Source organism: Magnolia sinica, chromosome 15 (assembly GCF_029962835.1).
Source record: "Magnolia sinica isolate HGM2019 chromosome 15, MsV1, whole genome shotgun sequence".
Lineage (NCBI taxonomy): Eukaryota > Viridiplantae > Streptophyta > Magnoliopsida > Magnoliales > Magnoliaceae > Magnolia > Magnolia sinica.
This window is the reverse complement of record NC_080587.1, coordinates 27,339,457-27,353,845: the sequence shown is the minus strand read 5'-3', so window position 1 is coordinate 27,353,845 and position 14,389 is coordinate 27,339,457. Positions and strand designations below refer to the sequence as shown.

The window sequence follows — 14,389 nt, the reverse complement described above, 5'->3', positions numbered from 1 at the left end:
ATGTACAAATCCTAAAATCACTGGACATGGATATCCAAGGGATTTGAGGTATTTGGGTATCAAGGAGTTGAAGGTTTTTTCACTTACCACATTTGGAATCAAGGAGATAATAAAAACAAAGCAATGTACAAATCCCAAAATGATTCAGTGTTTGCATAGAATCAATCAAAAAGTGGATAAGAGAGACTAAAAGTCTGTGGAGATCCATTAAGAATAGATCAGTGATGCTTGTTAACAAGCACTATGTTGATGGTTCTATTATAATATGCATTTCAAATAGAAGAACCACCATTTTTTATTTTTTTTTCTTTAGGTTCATTTAAAACAACAGCCCACTTGTTCCTCATGCTAATCACCACATATTGTTGCTGTTAAATATCCTAACAAAGCTTTTTTTATTTTTTTATTTTTTTTATTTAATTTTTTGAAAACCTTTTTTTCATTTTGATATTTGTGTGCATGCATCGTAAGACAGATTCACGCTCTTAAAGGAAATGGTTCCTTCATAATATGTCAAAGAATAGTGCATATCTTTTGTATATGTACTTGTTGTTGTTGGTTGTCAAAGAATGGTGCATATATTTTGTAAAGAATGATGCATATCTTGCATGTTTGAATTGCACTTGTCTTCTGGGGAAATGATTTTTTTCATGGACCGTAGTTTGCTTGTCTGTTTGTATTCTGGGTACAGGCTTGGTTCATGGTTCATGATTCACTACTAGTGGCAATGACCTAGCAAGTTAGATTAGGCTTTTGGTTAGTTCACTTTTGAATAATTTGATTTGTTAATTTGGTATTTCTAGTTCCATTTTGCATTGTCTCACTCTGGTTATAGTTTTTTTTTTTTCTAAATTATATTCTATTATAACAGTGAGCCTCTTCCATGGACAGTCCCACAGCCTCCTGGATAAAAGAGAAAGGTTGATGTCTAGTTGGCAGCCTATCTCAGAACTTTTGCCTATCAACCATCTAAAAAGCTGAACTCAAATTGCTGAGAAAGGCAACAGTGATGATAGTCGATGATTTCTAATGGTAGAGGGTGACATCTAGAAACTATCATTTTCTGTTAGTAATTCCATTCAGGTTTGTAGTTTAAGGACTGGAAACCTAATTTAAACTTCTTTGTGGCTGAAGGGAAGTGCATGAGAATTGAGAAACCATATACTGACCCCCACCATTCATAGGGTGTATCAGTCAATCGAGAGATCAGAGCAATAATATAAACCTAGTTTCAAGTTCTAATTTTTTGAAGGGAAGTGCCTAAGAAGTTATACACTCATCACCAACTTCCAAAGATGAAACTCACATTGAGAGATGACTGTGAGAGGGAGGCAGCTTCAGTTGGTGCACACTGGTGGTCTTTAGTGATACACAGTTTCATTCATTTTCCTGATTCTCTGCTGCGGCCAGCAGAAAAGCTTAATGAGAGTTAATGACAGATGACTGTGAGAGGGAGGCTGCTTCAGTTAGTGCCCACTCGCTGTCTTGAATTAGTGATACACAGTTTCATAACTTCTTTTTTTTTTGACTCATTGATACTTCAAATAGGTTAAATATCACTACTATGTCATGTCTAGTACTCAGATTTTAATGTGCAAATGCTGTCTCTATGCCACATCTATTGTGTATTTGTGCCATGCCTGGATCCTCAGGGTATCACGAGGTCATACAGCAACCCTTTACAGAAGAAACCAGTACATGCAATTATATAAGATCTATAAGCTAGTATACAACAAAACATATAATCTGAATCTTTGAAACATATATCTTAGAGTGCTGAACATGTCTTTGCATTGAGCAAGATGCATTTTGTGAACTTGTTGAGGCTTCTGTTAGGTTACTTTTGTTTTTATTTTTTCGTTTTTAGTTGCTTCGTGTTAGTGGAGACTAGTGTTCGAAGTATCGGTATCGCTAAAAGTTTCGCTGGCCAGGGATATGGAAACAATATCGATATTGCTGATAATATCGCTGATAACCGGAAATGTGGGGAAACATGGGAAAAACGGTAGAATTTTCAGCGAAACTTCAAGAGATATTAAAATGTACATATTTGTATATTTAGAAATAAAAAAATAATTGCAAAAAGAATGCATACATAACAAGCTTCCATTTAATGGGGCCTTAAAAGCATGTGTTATTGTAAGAAATCAGTCCAACTATCCCATCCAACCTATTTAACCATCCAACCTTCCATCCAAACATCCATCGATATTGCAAAATATCAACAACACATAATATTTCACTATGAAATTATCAACAATTGGAAAGGAAAAGAAATATTGTGGTTTCAATGTTACGCATGTTGCGATATCGATAAGATTGAGATATTATCAATATTATCAATGACGAATTGAACACTACATACAACCATGTGCCCATGAAAAAAATTGAAATAATTTTTTTTCTAATAAACAAAAATTTGATGATATCAATACGTTGGCAATATTATTGAAATATCGTCAAAACTTATGATACAAGCATTACCTAGATTTTACATCGTCGAAAATATTGGCAATGCATTGGCGATATTGATGCATTGGCAATACAAGCGACACTTAGAATTTACATAGTTGAAAATATTAGAGATTATATTAGCAATATTGATATGTTGGCAATACTTAGCGATACATTGCTAATACCTGGAATTTCTGGTACTACCAGCATTATCGGTATCGCTGAGCTGGAGATAAAGATAATATTGGAGATAATTCGAACGCTGGTGGTGATGTTGTTGTCTTCCAAAGTCCTATTCCACATTCTGTCCTATACATAATCATTTTCTTTACTAGGAAAAGTGTGCATGATAAGTTTGGTGCCATGAGAATCATATTATTAATGTAAGATTTCTCTTCAGTGACTTAATAGCCTAAGAAAAATGATTTCTTTCTTTCTTGAGGAATAAAAATGAAGATATGCATAGTATCCTTGGTTTTTCAATTTGTGCCTGTGGAGGTCCATGGTTTTGTGATCTAGACCATTGGTCTGTTGGATCACACAGTGGATGGACTATGACAATAGGAAAATCCTATCCTTTCAATTTACGGCCTATAAATAGATGGTGAGAAGTGAAACAGAAAATGTCTACTTCTGGAGAAGGCCAAAAATTGGCAGTTAGGGTCTTCCAACTTGATACATTTTTGGGGCATGGTCCATCCATGATGAGTTGGCATCAGACCAGCGGTTTGGATGGTTGAACCAATGGTCTCTACTTGTTCAAACTTCAAACTGAAAACCCATTGCACGTCCTGAGGTCGAGGATCAGACTCATTATCTCGATGGTCCATAGAAGTTAATTTGTTGTTGTTGTTGTTGTTGTTGTTTTTTTTTTCCTGGGATTTTAAAAGCAACTACTGTTATGCTGAAGGTGGTTCTTGGACAACGTCTCGTGGAGTGTTCCTTTGCCGACCGTGTCTTTTTCTCCAACTCTGGAACAGAGGCAAATGAAGCTGCTATCAAATTTGCAAGGAAGTTCCAAAGGTTCTCAAAGCTTGATGAAAAACAGCCGGCAACAGAATTTATTTCTTTTACCAACTGCTTCCATGGGAGGACAATGGGAGCTCTTGCCCTGACAAGCAAAGAGCATTACAGGACCCCTTTTGAACCGGTCATGCCTGGTGTCACTTTCATAGAGTATGGGAATATAAATGCGGCGAAAGAAGCGATCCGACCTGGAAAAACAGCTGCAGTTTTTGTGGAACCTATCCAGGGTGAAGGTGGAATATACAGTGCTACAAAGGAATTCTTGCAGGCTCTGCGCAGTTCTTGTGATGATGCGGGAGCACTCTTGGTCTTTGATGAGGTAGGCAGTTGTTAACTTGTTAGTTTGTTCTTTTGTTTTTCGAAGGGTTCTCTCTCACTCTCTCCCTTTTTGTATGATGAATTATATGATCCTCGATCCATGGACATACATTATGTCCATGATATTTTAGTTTGTGCAAGCTGGATTAATTGTTCAGTGATCTGGGCCCTTGATATGATGGGCCCCACGGCGGATGGACCATATTCCCAAGAAATCTTCTTGATAGGACAAGCTGAGTTGTTTGTTGGTGGCTTGCAAGTATGCAGTTTGGATAAGAAATACAGCAATGACCCATATTCAAGGGAAAAAAGGCCAAAGATCAGATGGCTTATGGTTAGGTTCGTAATAAGGGAAATTGTTAGTGCATAGTTCATACACGGTGATGCCCATTAGAGCAATTGCCTGGATTGTGGAACCAGGGGCCACAATTGTACAAACTTGAAACCTGAGAATATTATGAATAGCCTCTAGTCGAGGCGCACATTATTCTTCTTTCTTTTATTATAGATAAATAGGTGTTCTATTACATGCTAGAACTTATTGCATCGGCATTTTCACACCAGGCTTGAGTGGGGTGGCCTGTGGGATGCAGGGGCACACTCGGATAGGCGGCCTATGTGGGGCGGGTGGCTCATGCGAGGCAAAACCCATGTGATTTGGGGCCCATGAGGAGGTTTCGGCTGAAGACCTATCCCATGGATGTGGGGCCTGGACTATGAGATAAAGAGATTAATTCGTCATGCTCTATCAATTCAAGCTTTTAGAGCAAGTGGTTAATTATCCTGCATCAAATTGGTATCAGAGCAGGAGGTCTCGTGTTTGAGATTCTTCACCGGGGGTGATTAATGCAAGGGCATTTTCACACTGGGCTCGAGTGGGGTGGCCTGTGGGATGCGAGGGCACACTTGGGGTAGGCGGCCCGTGTGAGGCGGGTCGCTCGTGTGAGGCGGAACTTGGGTAGGCGGCCCGTGTAAGGCTGGTCGCTTGTGTGAGGCGGAACTCATGTGATTTGGGGCCCATGAGGAGGGTTTGGTCAAGCACCTAACCCATGAATGTGGGGCTTGGGCTATGAGATAAAATGATTTATTTGCTATGCTCTATCAGTTCGAGCTTTTAGAGCAAGTGGTTAATTGTCTTACATCAGAACTATTCATATCACCAATTGTATGGTGACATAACAATTAGCAATGCTCTAATTCCACCATTTGCTATCTTCTTTTCTTTAAGGTTTATACTCTCTTTTATATGATTTAGAATAGCAAGTAATATCTTTTGTTGATATATGCATGTGTAACAGTAGTCTTCTATACATCGACCATGCCTTATATGTAATTCATTACTCCTTTTCGAAAAACCTCCAGTCACATTCAAATACTTTCAAAGACACACATACAACAATGCACAACAAGTGACTGAACTACACTCACAAGGTTGAGAGGGAGATAATGCCCACAATGACTTGTGAATACATATGTGAGAAACACTGCACAACTTGTGACCGAACTGCACCCACAACCATGGTGTGCCATAATGGCCGTTACATAAAGGTAACGGTGGCAACCGTTACACGTTATAGGGTCATAATGGCCGTTATGGAAAAAATAATCCATAATGGCCGTTACAGCCCCCATAACAGCTCGTTACGCCCCTCGTACAGGACATAACTGCTTCGTAACGGTCCATTACAGGGCCAATACAAGTTTTTCATTTTTATTTATTTATTTATTTTTGTGAGAGATACATGATAATGGTTATTACAACCTGTATCGTAAAGGTAATGGTGATGGCTGTTATGACCTCCGTTATTGTTACAGGATACCTTGTCCATGATTGATAAGAAAGCCCTAATAAAGGAAGAAAATGAATATAAAGGGAAGCTCCAATTTTCATAGGAATCCTCCATGTTAGGTTGGGTCGAGCATTACGTCAAATTGTTTGTGTTTATTGTACCATACCCAGACCACTTCATCTTCACTTGGCACATATACACCTGCCATGATGCTTCGAAGCATGAAAGAGAACACCAAGAACACTTTTAAGTTATAACCCACTACAATACCTTAGCTGCTAGTCATCATTGAAAACAGCCCCAAACAATTTTTAGAAAATTGCAAAATAACCCGTGTGGTCAACGGTGAGAAGCTCTCTCAACCAGACACAACACACCCTCAAATATACCCAAGCAACCATCATTCATCACACTTTACCATATACGGTCTGGAACAATAAGTCAAAACAATCCCCAAAACATAGTTATTTATGCTTAAATGGCAAAGTTATTACATTAAAAAAAAAAAAAAAAAAAAAAAACCCCTTCATACCTCACTGCATTCTCATCCAAATCATACAGTACTTGTTTCTATAGTTGGGAAATGCTCAATTGCATTGGATCCATGCAAAGAAGCACCATGAAACCCTCAGAAAAAACATTACAACAGAAAAGGAGGGAGGTGGCTTGGATTGAATAGATCTCAATGTGAACATATGCATGAGGCCTGCTTTATCATTATGTATGCTCTTCAAATTGATGTAATTCGTTGAGAATCTGGTGATCCTTGGTTGAAGCAACTCTCAATCCTCCTCTCATCAATTTTTTTTCTTCTTCTTCTTGTTTTTTCCCCATTTGCTTTTTAAACACATGTAAAAGGCCCTTCCCCATTAAAAATCCTCAAAATTTTCTTTTGAAAGGGAGGAGATTAGGGTATTTTTGACATTCCAAAAACCAAACAAAGAAATCAAAGTATCTGATTCGCTGGTCACCAAAATTGACTGCCTCTTTTTCCAACTTGGTTCTAGACTCAAGAGAGGTGCAAAGAATATTATTACAGATTGCATGTTTTTTAAGGTAATTACTTGAAAGTGAAAGCATAAAAGGACAAGAATCATTTAACACCAACAAGATATGCATACTATATACAAGTTCTCAGTTGCCAAAATCCTGATATGTATTACTTCTCTTGGTTCATGTTGATGGGGAATGGGTGATTGATGAGTTTTTTTTTTTTTTTTTTTTTTTTTTTTTTTTTTTAATTTAATTTATTGTTCGGGTTTTCTTTTCAACTTTTTAAAGAAAATCAGAACAAAAAATCTTTAGATTTACTATACTTTTGCACTTCAATATCAACCCCTAAATGATATATATATATATATATTATATTATATTATTATATATTATATTATAATATATTAATGATGGCATTGATGAGAACACTAAACCATGGACCCACCTGTTAGAACTGGAAACCTGAGTACACTGTGCGAGGCTTTTGGCTCAAGGATCTTATGATTCATCATGCTTCTAACCTGATTGGAACAATTAACTCAAAATTCTAGGTAACTAGTAGGTCTAGATTCTAGAATTCAAAACAGGAGTACATCCAAGTTGGGGCATGGAAAGGGGATCGCTTCTCCAAGTCAGCTATTCTAGTTTATTGTTTCTATCTTTTATACTCTAAAAAGTTCTATTCATTATGGCAATTGACTTGGTGTTGATGAAGGACAATGCACCATCTTGCTTGCTTACAAATAGAAGTTCTACTTAACGAGGAATGCTATGGTGATTCCCGCCAGTTGAGATTGAGGAGATGAATTGTGGCACATTTCCAGGCCAATCATTAGGTGGGTTAACATGCCCAGTCCCATAAATTATTCTGATAGATGTGGCCCATCTGATGAGTGGACCAGCATGGATTTTGGGACAGGGCATGCCTAAATAGAACCACTCCTGGTACATGGCTTGGATCTCATGCGTGTTATGGCTTGGCATGCATGCTTTGATATACCTCTCTAATCCCTCTTTGAGGAAATCACTTTAGCATTTCTCCTTATTTATTTCAACTTTCCACTGGGCACTGAAACAGATTCTACAAACCAGACAGTACTAGTAAAGGACGGTGAGATTAATGAAAGGTGGAGAAGCTATTTTCAAAACTCATTATATGACAACAACCTCGAGATCATAGGGATAAAAGGAACTGTAAACTCAAATTACGTCAGAGACCATAGATACTTCTGTCATATTAGGATAGCTAAGTGAAAGAAGCTTAGACAATTGATCGAAAAATACATGGAGAGGGGGAAGGATTTCCACATGGTTTTTATTGACTTAGACAAGGATACGATAGGGTCCCTAGAGAATTAATCTAGTGGTGGTTGGGAAAGAAAAGAGTTTCAAGAGAATATATTGACATGATTAAGGATACGTATGGAGTGGTAACAAATGCGAGGGCCCCTAGTGGAGAGGTGAGTTCCCAGTTATTGTAGGCTTACACCAAGGGTTGGTATTGAGCCTATTTTACCTTTTTGGCATTGGTTATGGACAAGCTAACGAGGCATTTGCAGGAAGAGATCCCATGGTGTATGTTTTTTGCAAATGACATAGTTTTGATTGACAAGGCAGGGGATGGCGAAAACACAGAGCTAGATTTATAGAGGGTGCTTTAGAATCCAAAGGATTTAAAATTAATAGGACTAAAACATATATAGAGTGCAATTTTAGCAACAATAAGATTGAAAATGAGGGATTAGTTATATTGATGACAAAGAAGTTTCCAAAATGACAACTTCCGATAGGTTGGGTCAATAATTTCATGAGTGGAGAAATTGAGAAGGTTGTTGCCCATAGAATTCAAGCTGGGTGGAAGAAACGGATATCTTCCATGGGAGTTTTATGTGATCATGTACCACTCAAACTGAAAGGAAAGTTTTATAGGATAGCTGTAAGGCCAGCCATGCTTTATGGGATAGAATGTTGGGCAATCAAGATGAGGAAGGATAGAATTAGAAATAGTCGCATTCCAGGGAACTTAGGAGCAATACCGATAGGTAATAAGAAGAGGGAAAGTAGACTTACATGGTTCGGTCATGTGCAACGGAGACCAAGAACCGTGCCGGCTAGGAGTGAGTTGGTACAAGTTGGAAGGAGCTAAAAGGGAAAGGGGAAGGCCCAAAAGGACATGGATGGTGGTAGTATGAAAAGACTTGATAACCTACCATCTAACTGAAAGTATGACATTTGATAGGGTGGAATGGCAGAAAAGGTTTCACATAGCCAAACCCATTTAATTGGGATGAGGCTTAGATGATGATGATGATGACTGAATAGATTCTGCCTTCACCATATGGCGTGTACTAACATTTGAAAATTTACTGTAATTTTTTAGAATTTCATGAAATGAACATTAATGTTTGTCTCCATTTTCTATATTTTCCAGATTAATTAAGCACATTAAATTCAGGGAATTGCATTTGCTGTACAGAAAAAAATATTACAATTATTCCTGATAGGATTACCATGTAGAGCTTTGGTAAAGCAGACTCCTCAAAATATATCTAGGTACCTGTTCAACATCTAAGATGTGTGTCAGGTGGGCTCTGCTATTAGACAACCTGGCCCAAAAATCAAGCCAGCCCACTCATCAGGCGGGTGACAGTTGTACGTTGAAAAAGTCAGCAATATTACCTGAACCATCCATTGTTTTCATACACTAATAAGTGCTCCCACCCGACCTTTGGGCTTTGGACAACTTCACATTGCGACCCACCTTATGCATGGGTATTATATTCTTAGTGCCATCCGGCACATGGGGTCGCATGTAGTCTGGGCTTAGCAAAGCTCTAATTTGCAACTATTTCTGTCAAATGCATATTTTCTTTCATAATTGAGTTATGATATGCTTCTAATTTGCAATTATCTATTTCTGTCAAATGCATATTTTCTTTCAACATTGAGTTATGATATGCTTCTAATTTGCAATTGTCTATTTTCTTTCAAATGCATATTTTCTTTCGTAATTGAGTTATGATATGCTTCTAATTTGCAATTAGCTATTTCTGTCAAATGCATATTTTCTTTCGTAATTGAGTTATGATATGCTTCTTTCAGCATTGAGACACAGGATTATGGTGTTACAAGATACAATGATTTTCTGTGTGTTGTGAATCCATAGGTTCAATGTGGACTAGGGCGAACAGGATACCTGTGGGCCCACGAGGCCTATGATGTTTCTCCAGATATAATGACTCTTGCCAAGCCTCTCGCTGGAGGTCTACCCATTGGTGTTGTCCTGACAACAGAAAGGGTTGCTGCTGCTATAAGTTCCGGCGACCATGGCAGCACATTTGCTGGCGGGCCCCTTGTCTGCAATGCCGCACTTGCAGTACTGGATAAGATCCGGAAGCCTGGCTTCCTGGCCAGCGTATCCAAGAAAGGCCAATATTTCATGGATCTGTTGGTTCAGAAGATGGGAAGAAACCCACATGTGAAAGAAGTTCGTGGGGTTGGTCTCATTGTTGGGATTGAGTTGGACGTGTCCGCCTTGCCGCTTGTGGATGCATGCCGGGATGCAGGCCTTCTGATATTGACTGCTGGGAAAGGCAATGTTGTGAGGCTTGTGCCACCGTTGGTGATATCGGAGCCGGAACTGGAACGCGCAGCTGAAATTTTGTTGGAATGCATACCTGTACTGGATGGTAATACATCAAACTAGTTAGAAAGGCGTGTCATTCGGCATCTAGCTATGCTAGATTAGAATTTGTAGCACATCAAACAAGTTAGAAAGGCGTGTAATTGGGCATCTAGCTATGCTAGATTAGAATTTGTAGCTTTTTCTCCTTTGGCTTTACGTATTTATGTTTGAATTGTAGAATGAATGTTTAATCTTTAGGAATGCATGTGTCCAGTCGTCCAGTCTTTTGATGTTTCTTATGTTTCAACTAAGGGAGGCAGGGCAGGATTCCTTATTGGTGGGACCAGTGTAAGGATGGTCAAAAGGGCCAGCCTGGGTAGGGTTCCTGGGACAAGCCCGTTATGGGCTGCTCTTGGGTTTTGTTTTCGGGCCCACAAGCCCAACTTGGACCCGAGTTCGTGCCCAGGCTAGAGAATGCTGGGTTAATGTCTGAGTTAACAGCATTTCTTATAGTGGGTGACTGAAGCCCAATTCCATGGCCCATCTGTGGTTGTCTTCAGCTGGGATTGGGCTTAAGTTTGATGCCCAAACAACAATAGATGGGCTGAAAGGCTGTTTATCAGGTGGGTTTCAACGGTTCTGCCTTGTCCTGGTCAGACTCAAAAATCCTCTCTAGACATCACATTTCTCCCATGAAGATGACAGCTGAAATTTGCATTACAAGCTACTATCGGATCTAGTTCGTGTTTACCCTGATCGTGCCCGTTGATTCGGGCACTGAGTTACTTTAAGCGAGACTCACATTTTTGCAATTGAGACCGTTGATCTAAGTTGCCCAACTTAAAAAAGGATCGGATAGTTGTGGAGCTAGACGGCATTTCAGTGGAGCAGGTTGAGCTTCATCATTAGTTAGATTTTCATTTGGTGTACTTCTAGTATTTGGATTGTATAAGTTTTGTGTGGGCATTATTACATTTGGATTTTTGTTATGAATGGGAAACTTTTACTCAATGCACAATTTACTCCACTAATAAATGTTGCTAACTCTAAATATTGACAAGATTGTTAAATTTAGACTTTAATTTTTAAGGTTAATGCTCGAGTTTTCGAAAAACAAGTTGTGTACTCAAGTTATGAAAACTGGGGTATTACAGTATCTTTGATCGGTGCAGTTTCAATGGAATCGGATAGAACAAGTCGGGACAAAAGATCCGTTATTACATTCTCTAATCCTTTCTTATCGCCTATCTCTAGATTAAATTCATGGAGGAGTATCCATCTAAGCAGACGAGGATTATCATAATTTTTTGAAAGAATATATTTAAGCGTTGCATGATTAGTAAAGATGATGATTTTAGATCCGATTAGGTAAGACTTGAATTTGTCTAGAGCAAATACTACGACAAGTTCTTTTTTTATGGTGGAGTAATTGATTTGGGCACTATTCAACGTTATACTTGCATAGTAGATAACATTTGACTTCTTGTCCTTTCTTTGGCCTAACACAACTAGAGGTGTACATGAGTTTATTCGAGTCGAGCTTGGCACAACTCGACTCAGCTCGAACTCGGCTCGACTCAGTCCTCGAGCCTAACTGGCCAACTTAGCTCAATTCGGTCGGTAGCTCAAGCCAGATTGAGCCAAGTTCTCTTGTACGGCATTTTCACAAACACATGGACTGCATCTTCAAATTCTCACTGTATGTAAAATACTAGCAGTGGTTTTACAGGTAGAGATGTACACGAGTTGATCCAGTCGAGTTTAACACAGCTCGACTCAACTCGGCCACTAGCTAACCCTAGCTTGAACTTAGCTCGGCTCAGTTCTCGAGCCTGACTAGCCAAGTTGGCTCGGTTCGGTCAGTAGCTCGAGCCAGTTCGAGCTGAGTTCGAGCCAAGATCAAGCCGAGTTTGCCTGTGCAGCATTTCCACAAACACATGAACTACACCTTCAAAATCTCACTATATGTAAAATGACAGCAGCGGTTTTATAGGTATTTCATCAAACACCTTGTAAGCAACATCAAAATCAATTAAAAAAAACGTATTTGTTGCATATACATACCTTCCTTGCCACCACCCGACACTTCGTTGAGTCATTTCGTCAAACACTCGGTGAGTAACATCAATATCAAAGTAAACGAGTCACCAAATTGGTTCGATAGGAGTCGAGTCGAGCTTGGCCAAGCTTGAACTCAGTTCAAAATTTTTTCGAGCTCAAAAAATCAGCTCGGCTTAGCTCGAACTCAGTTTTGATCCGAGCTTTTTCGAGTTGAGTTGAGCGAGCTAACCGAGCTAAATTGGTTCATGTACAACCCTATTAACAGGTATTTCATCAAACACTGGTATTTGTTTGATGAAACATACCTTCCTTGCCACCAGTTGATACTTTGTTGAGTCATTCCATCAAACACTTGGTGAGCAACATCAATATAAAAGTAACCGAGTCACCAAATTGGTTCGATCCGAGTTCCATTCGAGTTGGGTTCGATCCAAGTTGAGTCAAGCTCGGGCAAGCTCGAATTCGGTTTGAAATTTCTTCGAGCTAAAAAAATCAACTCAACTAGGCTTGAACTCAGTTTCATACCAGTCGAATCGAGCTTTTTCGAGTTGAGTCAAGTGAGCTAACCGAGCTAACTTGGTTCGTGTACAGCCCTAAACACAACCCCAACTTAGTTTATCTTTGCGCACTACATTTGTTCAATTCTGATATTCCATTGATCAATCTATTTGAGAAATGTTGAGGTGATTCACATATGAGAGTTTGATGATGCAATTCTAGGCATGTGTGCCAACGTGCATGTATGGTATAGATCAATATGGTGTACTTCCACCATAAGCATGCTCTCACTGAAAAACAGGTTGGACCAATCATCATCTGGACAAGTGTATGTTTAACATAGGTTGTAGGTCACAATTCTCTAATTGTCCATATTTATTGTACACCCATCATTTTACACATTTTTCCTATCACCATGGGACATTTTTAAGAAGAAGAAAAAAAAAACTATAGGACATAGCATTTCCCTAATTAATCCATCTCAATATCATAATAATCCATCCCTAAAAAATGGGTATTATAGTTGCTTCAAAAAATTTCAAATCTTTTTTTTTTTCCCGAAAAAACCTTATGGTACCCTTTTTTTTTTTTTTTTTGCAAAAATAAAACTTGTTGGTACCTTAAGGTTTTTGGTTGTGAGAAACCTTACGTTGTCAGAAAATGAATCCATTTATTCTAAGAAAAGGAACAGGGCAGAAGGGCAAATCTGTTAATTGCCCTCCCATCCATATAATAAGAGTGCCATTCTCATAAATTACAGCTTATGACAAATTTTCTTAAAATTTCAAATAATTTTGAGGGTCTTTTTTGTAAAAAATCCCTTTCTCATGTGAAAGCATATTGATTTGGCTTTCTCAAGAGCCCAAGATCTTGCGGTCCTGACACTAGCTTAGTGTGTATGTCCGATATACAGGCTTTATATGGCTGTGACAGGATTTTGGGGCATTTTAGTCATTTATTAACATATTTTATTGTTATAGATTCTTTGCATTTAGAATTAATGAATGGTGAGGATTGGATTATGGTTTATTTTGCAATGGGAAAGTATATAGACATGTAAAAGACTCTTCTATGGATATGTGAATGAAAATCACAGCTCTTGTTGTTTTGTCGTATGGTGGGATTTTGTTGAAAAGATTCTTCCATCTTTAGCGGTGAGATTCTATTAAAACTGTTTTGTTGAGACACCCTAACAGATTTTTCCATGTCCTTTATTGATTTCTAATTACTTGTTGGGCAAGTTTCCCTTCACCACTTTTGTTCCTTATTTTGTAGGCTACTTTGTGTATCGAACAATATCGGCATGCCATAAAATTGGCCTTGTTAGAGAGCCTAGCTTTCCAACGAACCCAAGGATAGGTGATTTTGTTACCATTTTCATGACTTATGATTGACTGAAGGAAGAGAAACATTTCTACCAAGGTTGAGGTCTAAATGCATGGATAGGATTTGAATTAATGAATGGTTAATATTAGATAGGGTTTTAGTTTGTTTAGGAGTCCAAATCTTACTTCTTTGTTTTTCTTTTCTTTTCCCTATCCCCGTCCTTTAACATATAGATTGTCTTCACCTACAATTACATCTTTTTATGCATGAGGTAGGGATGGACGTGATGAGGTTGATC

At 38.5% G+C, this 14,389-nt stretch overlaps 1 protein-coding gene across 1 annotated transcript in view; it reads left to right on the top strand.

The window, feature by feature from the left end:
* Nucleotides 1-10,487, top strand: part of LOC131226678 (acetylornithine aminotransferase, mitochondrial) — a 29,176-nt gene extending 18,689 nt beyond the window's left edge. Inside the window, exons 2-3 of the mRNA XM_058222306.1 lie at nt 3,365-3,799; nt 9,748-10,487. Of these exons, the coding sequence (XP_058078289.1) occupies nt 3,365-3,799; nt 9,748-10,287 (975 nt within the window). The 3' untranslated portion in view covers nt 10,288-10,487. The remainder of the gene's footprint in view (nt 1-3,364; nt 3,800-9,747) is intronic.
* Nucleotides 10,488-14,389: the final 3,902 nt, after the last annotated feature.